At 43.2% G+C, this 20,754-nt stretch overlaps 1 protein-coding gene across 3 annotated transcripts in view; it reads right to left on the reverse strand.

Annotated features, from left to right (window-relative positions):
• Positions 1 to 911: 911 nt before the first annotated feature.
• The window catches only part of hmg20a (high mobility group 20A), a 30,121-nt gene continuing 10,278 nt past the window's right edge, over positions 912 to 20,754 (reverse strand). The window contains exons 1-9 of one of the 3 annotated variants that reach the window (XM_052465241.1): positions 15,336 to 15,417; positions 13,776 to 13,862; positions 13,300 to 13,509; positions 7,383 to 7,515; positions 6,790 to 6,827; positions 4,312 to 4,387; positions 3,846 to 4,061; positions 3,022 to 3,154; positions 912 to 1,538 (exon numbers count right to left, since the gene is read on the reverse strand). In XM_052465241.1, coding sequence (XP_052321201.1) covers positions 1,535 to 1,538; positions 3,022 to 3,154; positions 3,846 to 4,061; positions 4,312 to 4,387; positions 6,790 to 6,827; positions 7,383 to 7,515; positions 13,300 to 13,509; positions 13,776 to 13,838 — 873 coding nt within the window. In that variant the 5' untranslated portion in view covers positions 13,839 to 13,862; positions 15,336 to 15,417 and the 3' untranslated portion in view covers positions 912 to 1,534. Of the gene's footprint in view, positions 1,539 to 3,017; positions 3,155 to 3,845; positions 4,062 to 4,311; positions 4,388 to 6,789; positions 6,828 to 7,382; positions 7,516 to 13,299; positions 13,510 to 13,775; positions 13,863 to 15,335; positions 15,424 to 20,754 lie in introns of those variants that run through there. The other 2 variants (XM_035790413.2, XM_052465242.1) reach the window with 2 other exon arrangements.

Here is a 20,754-nt window from a genome sequence, read left to right on the forward strand (position 1 = left end):
AGTTGGTAGTCATCAGTCATAAAAGTATGCCTTATTTACTTTGAAAACTACAAATAGTGATTTCGTCAGACAGCATAGGCAGCAGCTCTATAAAGATGAGATTACTTAGAATGTAATGTACACACCTTAACATGAATAAATGGTTAATAAGCGATAAGCAGTTATGGGCACTCACTACCATCATGGGACTTTTGTTTTACTCTGTGTTACAGCATTCAACCCAAATAATCTAAAGTGAAATGGAGAACCGTGACCATTTTTTTTTATAACGAACCAAAACTGAAGACTTCAAAAAGCATACATTTCTGAGAACTATCTGATAGATGCATGCCTAAAATGTAGTATCTAACAGGGCGATGAAAGGGATGTTTTTTTTTTTTGCAATTCACTGAGAAAATGTGTCTGTAGATTAACTTTTTATGAAGGAGCCAATGTGACATTTCCTGTTTCCCAGACACTCGTCCCGTGATCATGCATAAGGTATATCTGTAATATGTACCTTTCCTGCAAAGTCAAAATGTAAGATGCAACAAATACTAAGACTGATACTCTGCTACACATGGATATCATTTAGGCAATGCGTTTAGTTACTTTTGTGCAGCAGACTAAGCAATTATTTAAAGCAGGGTCACAACTTTCACTGGGGTTGCATTTTTGTCCCCCCCAGTTTTATCATTGGAATGTGATACAAAACAAGGCAACGGTGTGCTTTAGGACCATGCGGACGCCTCTGAGCGGTCGGGTAAGCTGTTTGGAGTGTTAATCTGACTGGATGAAAAATACAATTTATCCCTCCCACTTCTGACTTAAAGTGTATGTAAGTTTGTGTTAGTGGAAGACTAATTTAAACATGTTTTTACCTGGGTAATGTTGATTTATCTATACAGTGAAAATATGTTAATTGCACACTGTTCTGTAAATGCATTTTATTGAAGACAAACGAGTACTTTTCCCACAACTATCAAAAGAAATTTGGACTGGCACAGAATTTTTTAAACAAGATTTTGCTATAGAATACAAACCACCCCTGCTTATGTGTGATGCAACACAAACACAATGTGGCATTTCTCAAATCAGCTAACATTTGAAGAGACTCAAATCTTGACATTAAAAAATATTTGACAAATAAAAAGAACAGTACACATACAGGCTTAAGTGAATTCAAATGTCAACCAAATACTTCTATATGCACGTCATTACGTTGACAGTGTCAGAAGTTATTTATGCTTGGAATGGGGCTTGAATGACACATGAACTTTGGAATATTACAGTACAAAGTCATTTTTGAACTGACATCATCTCCAGGACGGCATTTTCTATAAAACGATTAACTACACTGGTAGCGTCAACAGATAAAAAAAGAAAAACAAATATTTCCAACACATTTTCACTTCACTAAAGTTAATAAAAGGTGTTTTAAAATCAACGTCTCAGTGGCAATCCTAAACTGGACCAGACAATGAAGTGGTAGGAGGACGTTTGGATTCTCACAATCACTGTGGCCACAACAGTCAAATAGTCCAGCTGAGTCCAATTACCTACAAAAGAGAAAATAATCACAAAAGATATTAAGAGTTTTTAAATGGGTTTCCTAGCCCCAGGCTGTCATTAACCTAGGACTATGGTTCAATAGCGGCTAGCTCAGTCTGGTTTCACTGCAGGCAATGTTGGGGGAAATCCTAAGCTTAGGATCAAAGAGAATATCCCATGATGAAGGTACACTATATATACAAAGGTATGTGGTCATCTCTGTAAATTAGTGTATTCGGTTATTTCATCCACAGACATTGCTGACAGGTGTATAAAATTGAGCACATAGCCATGCAATCTCCATAGACAAACATTGGCAGTAGAATGGCCTTACTGAAGAGCCCAGTGACTTTCAACATGGCACCATCATAGTATGCCACCTTTTCAACAAGTCAGTTCATCAGATTTCTGTCCTGCTACAGCTTCCCCGGTCAACTGTAAGTGCTGTGGAAACGTCTAGGAGCAACAATGGCTCAACCGCAAAGTGGTAGGTAACAAGCTCACAGGACGGGACCGCAGAGTGCTGAAGCGTGTAAAAATCGTCTGTTCTCGGTTGCAACACTCACTGCCGAGTTCCAAACTTCTTCTGGAAGCAACGTCAGCACATCAACTGTTCGTGAAATGTTCACATCAACTGTTCGTGAAATAAGCACAAGCTTAAGATCACCATGCGCAATGCCAAGCGTCGGCTGGAGTGGTGTAAAGCTCACCGCCATTGGACTCTGGAACAGTGTAAATGCGTTCTCTGGAGTGATGAATTACGCTTCACCATCGCATTCGATCGGACGAATATAGGTTTGGCAGATGCCAGGAGTTGTTTTTCATGGTTCAGGCTAGGCCCCTTAGTTCCAGTGAAGGGAAATCTTAATGCTACAGCATACAATGACATTCTAGACGATTCTGTGCTTCCAACTTTGTGGCAACAGTTTGGGTAAGGCCCTTTCCTGTTTCAGCATGACAATGCCCCCGTGCACAAAGCGAGGTCCATACAGAAATGGTTTGTCGAGATCGGTGTGGAAGAACTTGACTGGCCTGCACATAGCCCTGACCTCAACCCCATCGAACACCTTTGGGATGAAAAAAAACGCTGACTGAAAGCCATGCCTAATCGCCCAACATCAGTGCCCGACCTCACTAATACTTGTGGAAAATTCCTGCAGCAATGTTCCAACATCTAGTGGAAAGCATTCCCAGAAAGTGGAGGCCATAATATCAACAAAGGGAGGACCTACTCCATATTAATACCCATGAGATGAATGAGATGTTCGAAGAGCAGGTGTCCACATACTCATGGTCATGTAGTGTATATGAAAAATAAATTAACTAGGATTTATACAGTTCTTTCAAAACAATAGGAAAGAGTGTTAGGTAAACTTCTTTGTGATAACATAATTTCACCATGCAATTAGAAGTAAAATATATATATATTTTTATATATAAATAAAAAAATTAAAAAAATATATATATAAAAAACGAAAGTTTGGTAGTTACCTGTCCAGCCGGTTGACCACCTCTCTTACGGTGCCGATGAGGTTGTCGTGCTCCTGCGGGTTACTCAGGATGATACCATGGAGCTTTTTCATGTAGGAGTCGATGGTGTCCAGGGTGGGGGTCTCCCCACTAACTGCAGGCGAGAGGGTAGCTTGAGCATGGGAATGTATACAGGCCTATTTAACTACGGTACATCGTAGCAAAACATTTTGCAATGGAAATGGAATACGAGCATTTTCTTTTTGGAAACATTCAGGTAGTCCCTCCATGTTTCAGTCTGTTCAGTGCCTAATGAATATTGCCCTGTTTACAATATCAAGGTGTAGAACCCATAGAACCAAGGAATGGTGGAGGGACGTTAAGGGCTGACCCATGGTTGCAAAACGCACAAGAATAAAAACAAGGAGCTTTTTCTTGTGTTTCCCTCTGAAGATTATCTATACAAATTTCACACAGGAGGAAATGTCAAATCAGGCTCCTGGTTATAATCCCTCTAAAATATTGAATAATTTATCAACAAGGAGGACTTGCATAATCACAGAAAATTAGTTCTCAAAAGGTGCAGGAGGCAGACGTTTTCAAACGGGGCCTCTGCGGTTTTAAGTAGTCGTTGAAGTGAGGGGTGATGGTAATGAACAAAAGATATCCGCTGTTTCCCTGAAGTGATCACATAAGACCTTGAGCTGAGGTACTGAAGCGTGTGTGATGGGGACAGTAGGGAGCACCCCGGGCCAATGCAAAATAGACACACATGAATGCAATACAGTTGATGAGTATCTGTGTGGGTGTGTGTGTGTGTGTGTGTGTGTGTGTCTCTGTCTCACCAGGAAGGGCCACAGAGGAGAAGCTGCTAGTCAGGGCCTGGCGCAGGGTCTCCAGGTGTTGCTGGAGCAGCCCGTTGCGTCCCCTCTCCTGCCTCACGTCGCCATCCAGGCGCTCCACGGCGCCGCGCATGCTCTCCACGTGCTTCTGCAGTGCCGCGTTGCGTTCCTCATACTCCATGTTGGTCTTGCGCAGCTGACGCATCTCCGCCTCCCGTGCTGTGGGCGAAGACAGACAAATGCCTCGGTCAGGAGGAAACAGGTGTTAAGGTATGTGAGGTAGCAGGGAGGGTAAATAGTATCAATAATTACATTGAATCGTCTGTATTTTCAATTGCTATTGTGTTGTTACCTAAAGCGGGGCAGATATTTTGGGGATGAGTACGGGTGCTCTAGTCAACAGCAATTTAGTATCGCGAAGGAAGTTACTGGAGTAAAACAAACATTGCAAAGCAAAAATGCTGTGTACCTTTGCTGTGGTTGAGAAACTCCTCTGTGAAGATGGGAATGTCGAACACAGACCTTTCCTTGCCTTCTGTGTCCTTCTGATGGGGTGGAGAAAAACATTTGAGTTTTGAGTGGGTGAGAGAGAGATGCTTGTAAAACTGAGTGAACACGTTTGAGAGGGGGAGGAAATGGTTTGAAGCTCTGTTCAACCATATACATCGCACCAACATTTGGTGGCTGCAACGTAAGTTGCTCTGGATAAGACGCCTTATAAATAAAATAAAAATATGTAAAAATCTAACAGTTTAAACACTGTTGCTACCAATAATTTCCCTAAACTAATTTCCCTGAACCACAATCATTTCTCATTGGACTGAACACTAGTGTCTATTGCTAGACTGGCACAGTGGGCCCTTGTAGTAAAAGTCATCTTTGCTGTTGTGATGTGGACTAATGAGTGTTGGGCTGTGCTCATTCATCTTGTATGGGCAGTGGGATGGCAGCAGGTGGAGATTGGCCACTCACTGGATAGTGCATTGAAACTCTGGAAAAAGGGGACGCTTAGTTACAACATTTTAGTCATTTAATTACACTATGGAGTTAAACAACCACATACTACAATGCATTAGGAGTGGGTTTTTCTTTTAAAAAAGTGGGAATAAGATGTAGTGCTAAAATAAGAGCAATAAGTATGAATTGAAAACATTGTCTTGTGTTTGTACCCTACAGTCCTGGATGTTGCTTCACACGCCTTTACGCACCCACCTAAAGAGTATGCTAATCTGGAAGAAATGCTGGTGTCATTTCAGAACGGCTAATTCCAGCTAAGAAGTTACCTTGGTGTTTGAAAAGGCCATACCCTTCAATTACAGTGCTTAACTCCATAAAAATGAATTACACACTCACCAGAAGCCATGTGCCTGCAGCCCTACATAAATGAGTGTCAAAGCGGGTTTAATCCGGCTTTAGTGCCGCTCCAGTAAGCGCTTAATGTGAAGCGAGAGGGGGCCAGACCCTTGAGAAGTTGGGGTACTTAGGTGAGGATATTGTGCCAAGGCCCTTATAAGAATGCCCAACATACAGCAAATCATTAAGTTGTTCATGTGTGATCAATTGTGACTGCAGCATTATGATTTATGCCAATGGAGCGATTACTACAGAACAGACCTTTTCAAGCTGCATTTCCATGTTAGTCATTTAGCAGACACCTACAACCCTGGCGTTGCAAGCTCCACGCTCTACCGACTGAGCCGTACGGGACCATTTCCATGTTAGTCATTTAGCAGACACCTACAACCCTGGCGTTGCAAGCTACTCGCTCTACCGACTGAGCCAAATGGGACCATTTCCATGTTAGTCATTTAGCAGACACCTACAACCCTGGCGTTGCAAGCTACTCGCTCTACCAACTGAGCCAAACGGGACCATTTCCATGTTAGTCATTTAGCAGACACCTACAACCCTGGCGTTGCAAGCTACTCGCTCTACCAACTGAGCCAAACGGGACCATTTCCATGTTAGTCATTTAGCAGACACCTACAACCCTGGCGTTGCAAGCTCCACGCTCTACCGACTGAGCCCTACGGGACCATTTCCATGTTAGTCATTTAGCAGACACCTAAAACCCTGGCGTTGCAAGCTCCACGCTCTACCAACTGAGCCAAACGGGACCATTTCCATGTTAGTCATTTAGCAGACACCTACAACCCTGGCGTTGCAAGCTACTCGCTCTACCAACTGAGCCAAACGGGACCATTTCCATGTTAGTCATTTAGCAGACACCGACAACCCTGGCGTTGCAAGCTCCACGCTCTACCAACTGAGCCAAACGGGACCATTTCCATGTTAGTCATTTAGCAGACACCTACAACCCTGGCGTTGCAAGCTCCTCGCTCTACCAACTGAGCCAAACGGGACCATTTCCATGTTAGTCATTTAGCAGACACCGACAACCCTGGCGTTGCAAGCTCCACGCTCTACCAACTGAGCCACACGGGACCATTTCCATGTTAGTCATTTAGCAGACACCTACAACCCTGGCGTTGCAAGCTACTCGCTCTACCAACTGAGCCAAACGGGACCATTTCCATGTTAGTCATTTAGCAGACACCGACAACCCTGGCGTTGCAAGCTCCACGCTCTACCAACTGAGCCAAACGGGACCATTTCCATGTTAGTCATTTAGCAGACACCTACAACCCTGGCGTTGCAAGCTACTCGCTCTACCAACTGAGCCAAACGGGACCATTTCCATGTTAGTCATTTAGCAGACACCTACAACCCTGGCGTTGCAAGCTCCACGCTCTACCAACTGAGCCAAACGGGACCATTTCCATCATCATATTAACCATTCCCTGGTTTGACTAGTGCAACAACCTTGCTGTTTCCAGCCCTCGAGCCAATCGACTGGACCCATTTGGATTGTCTTCAAGACGAGCACTTTTAGCTCTTTGTTTGCTTTAGCGTATAGGAGGGATTGGGTGTGGTAGGGTCAACTCACCTCGTGAAGAGATTCGTTGGCTACCTGGTGCCCGCCATCTGTGAGAAAGGAAAGAAAAAATAAATAAATAAATAAAAGGGACAGGAGATGATTCATACTTCCTCTGCGCAGCGTGCCTTTGCTACATCTTGAACTACTTGAGGATGAGTCAAAGAGCCGTGTTAAACTAGTAATGGGAGCCATCCCATCAAATAAATGTATCTGATGAACGAGGTTGTATTGTACACCTCCAGTGTTTCCAATGGGATGCTTTTCCTCATCCGTCTTATTTGAAGGCATAACAAAAAGAGCAGCGTGCCAATGTATCATATTGAACAGAAAGCACACGTATAAGGCTGAAAGGCTTGTCTGGGCTGTTGAACCTAACTATTTTCCTTCAACACAGCTGATCTGTAGGGAGAAATATGTTTCAAACCCATCTGAGCCTGTGGGGGGCAAACATTGTCAAGTTTCAAAGGTGCACAGGCCTTTTTTTTCTGATCAGTGGTTATAAAGAAAAGGAAGACTGGGATGCAGCCCTTGAGAGGAGCGTTATAGGATCAACCGTTGCATGCCCTAATGAACATGACGCAACTCTTTCGGTGGTGTTTTACCTCCCCGGTGCCTCTTGACCTTCTGTTTCTCCTGCACCTTCCGGGTGAAGTGCTTGTATGCCTCCGTCTTCTGGTACTTCTCCAGGTCACGCATGTAGCGCTCCTTGTCCCTCTCCGCCTCGTCCAGGTAGCGCTGCACACAGAGAAGAGGGAGAGAGAAACAGGGTATCAATCATAGCCGCTTAAGACCTTTTTGATTGATTCAAAATTCGAATTAATATTGACAGCTGTAGCCGAATTGCTGTGCTGCAAATAAGCATATGGGGGGGTGACAGAGGGTGGTAAAAATGTTGGAGCAACTTGGACTCCATAGAGTGGGCACAATGAGAGGAATACCAGTTTCCTCCAGTTAAAGTGATTGTCACACTATCCATCAACTGTGTAACAATCGGCTTGGATCTAAAACCATTCTACATTATTAAAGCTCAAAGAAATAATTTGTTCATATGAGAGCAACCAAAGCAAGACAGACAGACAAAATTATATCAAGTGAGCAAAATAAGCATATATTCTCATCAGATGAGTTTCTATCCAAATAAACAATTCACTTTCTTACAAATAGGCACAAAATAAAGTTCCAAATCCCAAATAGAATCCCAACACAATTCTCAATGTCAATATGAAAGTCCAGAATCCAATCCCAAAATAATCCCAAAGTCAATCAAAAAACTAAAATGAGCAATCTCCCTTCAAAATGCAAAAATATCAGTCACCCAAAAAATACAATCAACAGGATATACCTGACCGGATTGTTGTAGTAGAGGAAAATCTGTCCTGGTGGATATTTCCTTACAATAGATCAATGTTCCTGGCATCCATCAAAACCAACAGAATGTATTTGGAGTAACAATCCACAATAATGAGCAAAAAGTATTCTCTTGAATGGTTCATTTAAGGCTGCTTAAGGTCATACAAGATCATTTTGCTATTTCATTTCAAAATTGAAGACCCCTCGAAGTATATTATATATATATAAAAACTCTGCAAAAAAAGAATAGTCAACTGCGTTTATTTTCAGCAAACTTAACAAGATTCAACAACTGAGACAAACTGAAAAAAAGTTCCACAGACATGCGACTAAGAGAAATGGAATAATGTATCCCTGAACAAAGGGGGGATAAATATGAAAAGTAACAGTCAGTATCTGGTGTGGCCACCAGCTGCATTAAGTACTGCAGTGCAGCTCCTCCTCATGGACTGCACCAGATTAGCCAGTTCTTGCTGTGAGATGTTACCCCCCTCTTCCACCAAGGCACATGCAAGTTCCCGGACATTTCTGGGGGGGGAATGGCCCTAGCCCTCACCCTCCGATCCAACAGGTCCCAGACATGCTCAATGGGATTGAGATCCGTGCTCTTCGCTGGCCATGGCAGAACACTGATATTCCTGTCTTGCAGGAAATCACGCACAGAACGAGCAGTATGGCTGGTGGCATTATCATGCTGGAGGGTCATGTCAGGATGAGCCTGCAGGAAGGGTACCACATGAGGGAGGAGGATGTCTTTCCTCTAACACACAGCATTGAGATTACCTGCAATGACAACAAGCTCAGTCCGATGGTGCTGTGACACACCGCCCCAGACGATGACGGACCCTCCACCTCCAAATCGATCCCGCTCCAGAGTACAGGCCTCGATGTAACGCTCATTCCTTAGATGATAAACGCGAATCCCACCATCACCCCTGGTGAGACAAAACCGCGACTCGTCAGTAAAGAGCACTTTTTGCCAGTCCTGTCTGGTACAGCGACGGTGGGTTTGTGCTCATAGGCAACGTTGTTGCCGGTGATCTCTGGTGAGGACCTGCCTTACAACAGGCCTACAAGCCCTCAGTCCAGCCTCTCTCAGACGCGGACAGTCTGAGCACTGATGGAGGGATTGTGCATTCCTGGTGTAACTCAGGCAGTTGTTGTTGCCATCCCGTACCTGTCCAACATGTGAGATGTTCGGATGTACCGATCCTGTGCAGGTGTTGTTACACATGGTCTGCCACTGCGAGGATGATCAGCTGCCCATTCAGTCTCCCTGTAGCGCTGTCTTAGGCGTCTCAGTACGGACACGTCGCGTGCACGAGAGTCGCAAAATACATTTTGAAATCCATGTTATTCTATTATTTCACCCACACTGCTCGCGCGCGCCAACGAGCGTCTGCATTGCCATGGGCTAAAATATAACTCCTTTCTATTTCTGAAGCAGATCACGTTGAAAGTCCTGCCTCTCCCATCTCCACATTGGTTTATAGAAGCAGGTACCCACATACCATCTCCTCATTGGTTATACCCACGTGGGTGATTGAAAGACTAAATGTTTTGCCGGTCGTCGTGATAATACTATGAAAGTGTAGATGCCGATCACCATATAAGTTCAAAGATGAAAAAGTCAGAGTTTGTTTTAATATTTTAACCTGCGTGTCGTGATCGCGTTTGTGCAGGGGTACAAAATAAATTTATGCACGATGGCGCACGCACACAGCCGGTTTGGGTTCCGTGTAAGGCTGGTTCACGCAGATGAGCAGGGACCCTGGGCATCTTTCTCTTGGTGTTTTTCAGAGTCAGTAGATGGGCCTCTTTAGTGTCCTAAGTTTTCATAACTGTGACCTTAATTGCCTACCGTCTGTAAGCTGTTAGTGTCTTAATGACCGTTGCACAGGTGCATGTTCATTAATTGTTTATGGTTCATTGAACAAGCATGGGAAACGGTGTTTAAACCCTTTATAATGAAGATCTGTGAAGTTATTTGGATTTTTACAAATTATCTTTGAAAGACAGGGTCCTTAAAAAGGGACGTTTCTTTTTTTTGCTGAGTTTATATAAAAAAATATTTTGATAAATGTGTATTTGGCCTTACTACTATTAGCCCATACAAACTCATTGAATAACAGATTCACTACATGGAACAACAGAGTTTCACCACCCCCCTCCAAATGTATATTTTTTCATACATGTATTTAATCCCTTATTTTTGGAACTAAACCAGGGGTGTCAAACATACGGCCCGCGGGCCGGAACCGGCCCCCAAGGAGGTTCGATCAGGCCCGCAGGATAATTTGAAAGTGGAAAAAAATGCATAAAAGACATGGAATTAATTTTTTTTTTTTTTAAGACAAGCCGCATCACTGAGACAGACTGAAAACAGCAGACGGTATCAATGCGCCATCTGCTGCTTGTTACGACGTTGTTAAGATTGTTAATGTCTCTACCTCTCCACTACACCCTCATTAGCCAAAATGTCGTTATCCAAACGGAGAAAAGTAGATAAGGAGTGTAGAATTTTCAAAGAAAAATGGACCACGTCCTATTTATTTACAGAGATGCACGGAAAACCTTTGTGCTTGGTGTGTTTGCAACAAGTTTCGGTATTGAAGGAATATAATATTCGACGCCACTACGAGACTCATCACAGCGAAAAATATGACGGCTTGCAAGGACAACTGAGAAGAGATAAGATTAACAATTGCTGGCGGGTCTGAGGAAACAGCAGTCAACTTTCATCCAGAGCCGAGAAGTCAGTGAAGCAGCGGTAAAAGCCAGCTACCTAATTGCTAGCGAAATAGCATTAGCATCGAAGCCGTATTCCGACGGTGACTTTGTTAAACGATGCATGATGAAGGCGGCTGAACTTGTATGTCCCGAGAAGCGACAAGCTTTTGCCAATATTAGCATGACGAGGAATACTATAGCAGAGAGGATTTCGGAACTATCGGCAGATTTAGACAGTCAATTGAAACAGAGAGTCAAGTCATTTATTGCATTTTCCGTGGCAATTGGGAGCACTGACATCACAGACGTGGCCCAACTGGCCATATTTATTCGAGGAGTTGATGAGACATTGACTGTTACTGAAGAGTTTCTTGAGTTGGTGCCAATGATGGACACCACAACAGCCGAGGACATTTTCGGCTCTGTCCTTGCTGCATTGGACAGAGTTGGAGTGGACTGGTCCCGCGCTGTCAGCCTGGCTACAGACGGCGCGCCATCCATGGTCGGAAAGAAAGCAGGTGTCGCGACAAAGTTCAAAGACAAAGTACAAGCCCTTAATGGAGGAGATCGTTTCTGGACATTTCACTGTATTTTTGCACCAGGAGGCATTGTGTTGCAAGTCGCTGAAAATGGACCACGTCATGGAGGTGGTTGTTCGCACTGTAAATTTCATCCGGTCCAGAGGTCTGAACCATCGTCAGTTTGACAAACTTCTCAGCGACAGCAACATTACCCACAGCCTGCCATACCACACTGAAGTGAGATGGTTAAGCCGAGGCGCTGTGCTGAGGCATTTCTTTGATCTACGAGAGGAAATCGGACAGTTCATGGAGAAAAAAGGAAAACCGGTGTTGGAATTACAATCTCAGGAATGGCTACGGGACCTTGCATTCTTGGTTGATATTACTGAACACTTGAACAATCTGAACAAAATGTTGCAAGGCCGCAAAAAAGTTGTCACACAGTTTTCTGACAACATACATGCATTTAAGTTGAAGCTGACTTTGTGGGAGATGCAAATGGCAACCCTGCCCTGATTTTATCAGTATCTACTACCAGGGTACCCCAAATTAACAGCCCTGGCTGCTAAAATTTTGTGCATGTTTGGGACAACCTACCTTTGTGAACAAATTTTCTCAGTGATGAATATCAATAAAACAAAAATGCGTTCAAGGCTCACAAACAAGCACTTAAATGACATTCTGAAAGTGACAGCTAGTCAGGACATGACACCTGGTGTTGATGCACTTGTACAGGCCAAAAGATGCCAAGTTTCAGGTACAAATACAAGTCCAGATAGACTAACACCTTTAAAATGCTGCCTTAGATACTGTTTGCATTGAAAGAATACAGCTCTGTGAAGATGAATCCTTACTGTGGTGATTTAAAAAATGTGCACTTTAATGTTAGTCAGCAGCTTCAAAACAAAAGTTGTGTGATGGAATTCTACTGTTCATACAACTCCATACATTTTCAGTATGTATTGTATGTGTATGTATGTTTCATGTATGAAGTTTACAGATTTACAGGACAGGCGAACACTTTCTTCATTACACATTTAAAATCACTCTCCTTAGTTTGTAAGGTGTACGCAGGGATTACATTTAGATTTTATATGCGTATGTGTAAGTGGTTTAAAATTCCTTTCTTTAAAAGTCTCATTTAATCTTAAAGTGCATTACTATATTTTTCAGTACCAATTAAAGTTTTGTGCCTTTGTACAATCAGTGGGATCAGTTGCAATGCATATTTGTGAATGATAAAAGTAAATTGCACATTTGTCTAAGGAAATATGAGGTGTTTCATGAAATGTTTTGTAAAAGGATAGTTCATTAAATTTCAATATTTTCCTAATGTTCTTGTGCTTCTTTACACCAAAACAAAGGAAAGACATGATATTTTGGTTATTTATAGCAGAGTATGGTATAATTTTAATGGTCCGGCCCACTTGACATCTCCCTAGGCCGTATGTGGCCCACGATGCGAAATGAGTTTGACACCCCTGAACTAAACAGTCTCCATATATACTTCCATTCATTGTTTTGGTACCGGGAGACTTTCAGATGAGTCTTGTGAGGCCTGTGGGGGTCCGAGAGAAAAACAACATTTATGTGTTTGTGAGAGTCTCACCTTTCCACAGATGGGTCATATTGTAGACCAAACCGTTTGGACACTACTGACGATTTTGTGAGAATCCCGATTTTCAGGATGTCTCATGGTCTGACAAACACTGCTCTCGCTCAGTCACTATGTGCGACATATAGGCGGATGCGGTGGATTGAGACGCATCCAGTGCAAACAAACTGAAACAGTATCTCTAGCATAAACCGACAGATTTTAATTGAGATTTTTTGATTATGCTAATTAGAATTCTGTGGGGGCACGGACATAGACCTTAGGGGTTTAACACTTTCAGGCCTGTGTCGCTGCATGGCTAACCTGCTTGTCTTCCGGCGGCAGCTTGCTCCACTCATTGCCCAGCATCCTGGTGATCTCTGGGAAGGGCACGTCAGGCCGCTCGGCCCTCAGCTGCTCACGCCGGTCGTTCATGAAGCGCACATAGCCCGTCAGCGGTGCCTTGGGGGCGTTGCTGTCCTTCACTGGCTTCTTCCTCTTACGGCCCTTGGTCCAGCTGCTGCGCCTGGGCTTCTGCAGAGAGGGGGTGGGAGATGTGGCAAAACAAACACAGCTAAAGTTAGCACTTATCCTAAATGGTGCTTGCTCTGGAATCCAAAATGTGTATCCTCTGTTGAAACAGTTTGGATTCCAGGCAAGCTAACTCTAGGCAAGGGGTGGTGGCTTTTGTTCCGGCCCTTCTCTAACACACATTGAACGTTTTACAGTCCAGGCTTTTAATCTGGGTCCGGGAAACCAGCCCTGAGTGTGTAATGGTTATTTAAATGACATGGTCTCACCTCCTCTTCATTTCTCTGGCTGCTGTTGTCTGTATTACCAGGTGAGCCTGTCTGCTCTTCCATCGCCTCAGCCTCCAGGGAACGAGCCTACAGTGGAAACAAACAACATTAGTTCCTATTGTGCATACAGCACCTTATAACAGTGTAAACATTTCTGCTACAAAAAAAGTATAATCTTACAGACTTTCCTGTAATTCAAATATCCTATCAATGACTCCTAAAACTACCTTCAAAAAGTGAGCAGAAGCGCCATGAGAGCCACGAGCAGAGCCACCGCTTGCTCTGTGGTGCTCATCAGTTATTTCAGGTGGTGTCAGCATAATTTAAATTTATTTTGGAGTAGATTGTCCTTTAAAAAACAAAAAAAGACAGAAAAAAAATCTACAAACATAACACTACTGTTGCCATTGCTACTGAACACAATCCTAGGAGAAACACAGTGAAAGCAAAAGCATGAAACAATTACTTGATTGCTGCAGCTTAAATGACCCTTATTGGTCTGGTTTACTAAGGAACTCCAGACAGACCAAGAATGTGTGTCAAGAAAGAAAACTCTACCCAGAGGAAAGTGGAATGAAGCATTAGTGCCCTCTACTGCAGGGGAAATCACAGTACACACATACAGGTAACTGCCAATATAAAGGAAAAACTTAAGTAAATTAGGGATACAAAGTATATTGAAGGCAGGTGCTTACACACAGGTGTGGTTTCTGAGTTAATTAAGCAATTAAGCACCATGCTTAGGGTCATCTATAAAAATGCCCAGTTACCCATTATTTTGGCTACCGTGGATAGAAGAGATCACTGTAGTTGTTTCCATTAACTTGTCCAGTCATTTTGTGTCGACATTTAGAAAAGTTTGCATAGAAAATAGATGCATTTGCCTGCAAGAGTGCGTTTTGATTTAACTATCGTGTCCATAAACAGCTGGACGTAATGACGTCAGACCTAAAAAAACAAAACAAAAACACTTGTCTCTAAAAACCTAGTGTAGAATAAAAATGTAGTGGTTGAAGTGTTTCGATTACCCATTTAGACAAATTGCACATTATTAAAATCCAAATCAAATTTATTTGTCACATACACATGGTTAGCAGGTATTAATGCAAGGATTAGCGAAATGCTTGTGCTTCTAGTTCCGACAATGCAGTAATAACCAACGAGTAATCTAACAATTTCACAACAACTAGCTCATACACACACAAGTGTAAAGGAATGAATACGAATACGTACATAAAAATATATGAATGAGTGATGCCCGAACGGCATAGGTAAGATGTAGTAGATGGTATCGAGTACAGTATATACATATGAGATGAGTAATGTAGGGTATGAAAACATTATATGAAGTGGCATTGTTTAAAGTGGCTAGTGATACATTACATCAAGATGGCAAGATGCAGTAGATGGTATAGAGTACATTTGGCGACAACCTGTGTTCCCTCATGTTTCAGGTAGCCAGTATGGATAGAATGCAATAATTAACTATATTATCTGCCCTATTCTAATAATTATCATGTTCCAACATATCGCCACGGTCTGTGCCTTTGTGAAACTTACACTCCTGTAGATCTGAAATAATTGTGGTGAAACTTGCCAGCCAGCCAACCACAAAAGCAAAGTGAAGCAATTCAGGCATTCTTGAAAGTCAGGACAATCCTTGTCCTGCAAAGAAAATGTTAATAGTTGAAAAAATAGATTTTGTACCTTGAAATTATTCAGCAATCATAATTTATTCAAAAAACAGTTTCCATCATAATTTGTCACATTTAAGGAAGTTTGACAAAAGAATAATCCACCCACCAAACAGATGAAAACGTATCCCATATGTGCCGTTTCCATTACACATCGCAATGAAAGAGGGGTCTCAAAGGAGCCTAGGGGGTTTAAAGGGTGTGTGAGTGTCTCAGTCACCAGATCTCAACCCAATTGAACACATGGGAAATTCTGGAACAGTGCCTGTGACAGCCATTTCCACCACCATCAACAAAACACCAAATGATGGAATTTATTCTAGAATATTGGTGTCACATCCCTCCAATAGAGCTCCAGACACTTGTAGAATCTATGCCAAGGTTCATGGTAGCTATTTTTAAAATATAACCTTTATTTAACCAGGCAAGTCAGTTAAGAACAAATTCTTATTTACAATGACAGCCTACCCCGGCTAAACCCGGACAACGCTGGGCCAATTGTGCGCCGCCCTATGGGACTCCCAATCACGGCCGATGTGATGCAGCATGGATTTGAACCAGAGACTACAGTGACGCCTCTTGCACTGAGATGTAGCATCTTAGACCACTGCGCCACTCGGGAGCCCAATTAACTTTTATGACACTTTATGTTGGTGTTTTCTTTATTTTTGCAGTTAACTGTAGAATTAAAATGTTTTTCAATGCATCCTTCCTTCATCAAGGTGATTTACTTGTATGTTCCTATATAAGACAGGTAAAAGCAATATGGTGGAGAATCATTGCTCCACATGAATGAGCTCTCACGGAAGAAAGTTCATTATTTTGGCTCAGGCTGTAGCCTATAACAGGAAGTTAGTGAAACTGGAAATAGAGGTGACGATTCCTTCCTTTGCTCTTTGATAGTGAAACACTGACATTGAGACCCAGTTGAGTCAGTGTCAACGTTTGCTATGCCATGTTTGCTGTCTGGATGCTGAATGCCGTGATGTCATGCCCATATCGTTTAACACTTGACTCTCACTCCAATCGTTTGGACTGTTCTACAAAAAGAAATGAGCGCATTAGATAACCACTTCAGCCTAGACCATTAAACACAAATTGGGATAAACGTAGGAATGTAATGATTCACCAATTCGCATCGGTTCCTGATTCAGATGTTTAAGATGTGACTGCATCGGTCCGCGGACTCCAAACCGATCCAAATGTAGCATGTGTCGGTCAGAAAATCAATTCAAACAATACGAATCGCCGATTCAAAAATTATATTTGCTCATATTACTTTATTTCTAACTTCCAGAAACACCTAATATTTTGTGACAACTGATGTGTTCTCTCCTTGAGTGTGGAACTAAGCATCACATCTCCAAGATGGCATAGCAGTCAGATGTCTTTTGTCCTCGTCTTATCGTGTCCCGTATATTTACAACTTTCTTCGCATAACTTTATATATATATTTTTTTATTTTCCATAAACTCATCTTCAAAATACTCTCCTGCAACCCACCTCCACCAATTTATATATATATTTACCTCAAATCTGTAATCCTCCATAGAAGCTAGCCAGAAGCTAGCCAGAAGCTAATCCAGAAGCTAATCCAGAAGCTAGCCTGAAGCTAACCAAAAGCTAGTTAGCTTCTTTACTGGCTAATCGTTAGTATTCAGCCAACCACGGTTTGTGGTCATCAGCTATCCTTTAGCCAGGTTTGTACGGCACGGCTCGGAACATGCCGGACCTATTTTTCTCTCCATGGCCCCGGATTTCAACCGCTAAGTCTGGACATTTATACCGAGATCTCGCAGCTAGCTAGCTGCTATATCCATGTGACTATCGGCTTACGTCGATTCCGGAGCAAACATCAATTATTCCGGAGCTAGACAGCTGAAGAATTCCATCAGTCACTGCTGGGCTACAATCACCTATCCGGACCCGTTTTACTGCCAACGCGGAGCCCCACCGGGCCTTCACAACTGGACTACCGACATTATCTGCCCGAGGGAGTTATCCGGCTGGCTCCTCCGTCGCAACGTTACCTGAATGCCCATCTACGGTCCGCTAATCATTAGCTGTCTTATCAGCTGCTATCTGAATAGACTTAATCAGACAATTATTTTTCTTTTTTTTCTTGGGCCTCTATAACTACCGTAATTGCTGGACTATTAAGCGCACCCGAATATAAACCGCACCCACTGAATTATTAAAAAATATGTATTTAAGCCGCACATGTCTATAAGCCGCAGGTGCCTACCGGTACATTGAAATGAACTTTACACAGCCTTTAAACAAAACACGGCTTGTAACAAAAATAAATAGGCTTTAACGAAACACGGCTTGTAACAAAAATAAATAGGCTTTAACGAAACACGGCTTGTAACAAAAATTAAACAGTAGCCTACCAGTAAAGTCATTGGTCACTATCTTCCTCCTCCTGTGCACTGAAACCACTGAAGTCATCTCCTTCGGTGTCGGAGTTGAATAGCCTCAGAATTGCTTTATCCGATGTTGGATCGTTTTCATTGTCGCTCTCGTCACTTTCATCCGGAGGCAAATACCCCGCTGAGCTCATGCTGCCCCTTCAACACGCAGCAGTCCAGCCTTTCGAAACCCGTTGATGATAGTGGATTTTTTGACAATGCTCCACGCTGTCAGGACCCACTGGCAGACTTGACCATAAGTTGCTCTTCGCATGTTTTAGTGAAAGGTTTCTCCCCACTTGTCATCCAAGCCTCCCACTGAACACGGAGCGCCACCTTAAATGCACGATTTACACTGATGTCGAGAGGCTGCAAATACTTTGGGCCATCTGCTTTTCTTCCCTCTGAAAGGTTTGTTGCCTTTTTGCACTGAGTCAGTTCCTCACGCTGCTGTTTACAAAGTCTTATAATCGACTCATTAAGGCCAAGGTCCCATGCAGCAGTTCTATTTCCTTTTCCAACAGCCAGATCGATCGCCATCAACTTGGAAAGCTTCATCATATGCATTTCTCTGTGTCTTTGCCATGATGAGGGTGACAAAATTACTACCGTAATCAGAATGATGGGAAGTTTGAGCGCGCTCGATTTACGTCACATTATGTGACGGTGCTCAGTTTTTTGGCGGCATGAATCTTGTGAAAGCGGGAAAAATCCATAAATTTGCCGCGTCGTGCGAATTGGAATGATCCCCTCTACCACACGGAACCCCACTAATCCTACCGACGGAAACGCACGAGGTGGCTAAAAACAGACCTCCATCCTATGCTAGCTTGCTACCGATGGCCCAGCTAGCTGTCTGAATCGCCGTGACCATAACCAACCTCACTACTCACTGGACCCTTTTGATCACTCGACTAAGCATGCCTCTCTTTAATGTCAATATGCCTTGTCCATTGCTGTTCTGGATAGTGTTTATTGGCTTGTTTCACCGTAGAGCCTCTAGTCCTGCTCACTATACCTTATCCAACCTATTAGTTCCACCACCCACACATGCGGTGACATCTCCTGGTTTCAATTATGTTTCTAGAGACAATATCTCTCTCATCATCACTCAATACCTAGGTTTACCTCCACTGTATTCACATCCTACCATATCTTTGTCTGTACATTATACCTTGAAGCTATTTTACTTATCCCCAGAAACCCCCTTTTACACTGTTCCAGACGTTCTAGACGACCAATTCCTATTGCTTTTAGCCGTACCCTTATCCTACTCCTCCTCTGTTCCTCTGGTGATGTAGAGGTGAATCCAGGCCCTGCAGTGCCTAGCTCCACTCCTATTCCCCAGGCGCTCTCTTTTGATGACTACTGTAACCGTAATAGCCTTGGTTTCATGCATGTTAACATTAGAAGCCTCCTCCCTAAGTTTGTTTTATTCACTGCTTTAGCACACTCTGCCAACCCGGATGTTCTAGCTGTGTCTGAATCCTGGCTTAGGAAGACCACCAAAAATTCTGAAATGTTCATCCCAAACTACAATATTTTTAGACAAGATAGAACTGCTGCAATCTACTGCAAAGATAGCCTGCAGAGTTCTGTCCTACTATCCAGGTCTGTACCCAAACAATTTGAACTTCTACTTTTAAAAACCCACCTCTCTAAAAACAAGTCTCTCACCGTTGCCGCCTGCTATAGACCACCCTCTGCCCCCAACTGTGCTCTGGACACCATATGTGAACTGATTGCCCCCCATCGATTTTCAGAGCTCGTGCTGCTAGGCGACCTAAACTGGAACATGCTTAACACCCCAGGCATCCTACAATCTAAGCTTGATGCCCTCAATCTCACACAAATTATCAATGAACCTACCAGGTACCTCCCAAATGCCTTAAACACAAGCACCCTCATAGATATCATCCTGACCAACTTGCCCTCTAAATACACCTCTGCTGTCTTCAAACAAAATCTCAACGATCACTGCTTCATTGTCTGCATCCGTAATGGGTCAGCGGTCAAATGACCTCCACTCATCACTGTCAAACGCTCCCTGAAACACTTCAGCGAGCAGGCCTTTCTAATCGACCTGGCCGGGGTATCCTGGAAGGATATTGATCTCATCCCGTCAGTAGAGGATGCCTGTTTTTTTATTTTTAAATGCCGTCCTAACCATCTTAAATAAGCATGCCCCATTCAAGAAATTTAGAACCAGGAACAGATATAGCCCTTGGTTCTCCCCAGACCTGACTGCCCTTAACCAACACAAAAACATCCTATGGCGTTCTGCATTAGCATTGAACAGCCCCCGTGATATGCAGCTGTTCAGGGAAGCTAGAATCCATTATACACAGGCAGTTAGAAAAGCCAAGGCTAGCTTTTTCAAGCAGAAATTTGCTTCCTGCAACACTAACTCAAAAAAGTTCTGGGACACCGTAAAGTCCATGGAGAATAAGAACACCTCCTCCCAGCTGCCCACTGCACTGAAGATAGAACACTGTCACCACTGATAAATCCACTATAATTAAGATTTTCAAAAAGCATTTTTCTACGGCTGGCCATGCTTTCCACCTGGCTACCCCTACCCGGTCAACAGCACTGCACCCCCCACAGCAACTCGCCCAAGCCTTCCCCATTTCTCCTTCTCCCAAATCCAGTCAGCTGATGTTCTGAAAGAGCTGCACAATCTGGACCCTTTCTTTCTAAAATTATCTGCCGAAATTGTTGCCACACCTATTACTAGCCTGTTCAACCTCTCTTTTGTGTCGTCTGAGGTTCCCAAATATTGGAAAGCAGCTGTGGTCACCCCCCTCTTCAAAGGGGGGGACACTCTTGACCCAAACTGCTACAGACCTATATCTATCCTTCCCTGCCTTTCTA

The sequence above is a fragment of the Oncorhynchus keta genome, chromosome 17 (assembly GCF_023373465.1).
Source record: "Oncorhynchus keta strain PuntledgeMale-10-30-2019 chromosome 17, Oket_V2, whole genome shotgun sequence".
NCBI classification, from domain to species: Eukaryota; Metazoa; Chordata; class Actinopteri; order Salmoniformes; family Salmonidae; genus Oncorhynchus; species Oncorhynchus keta.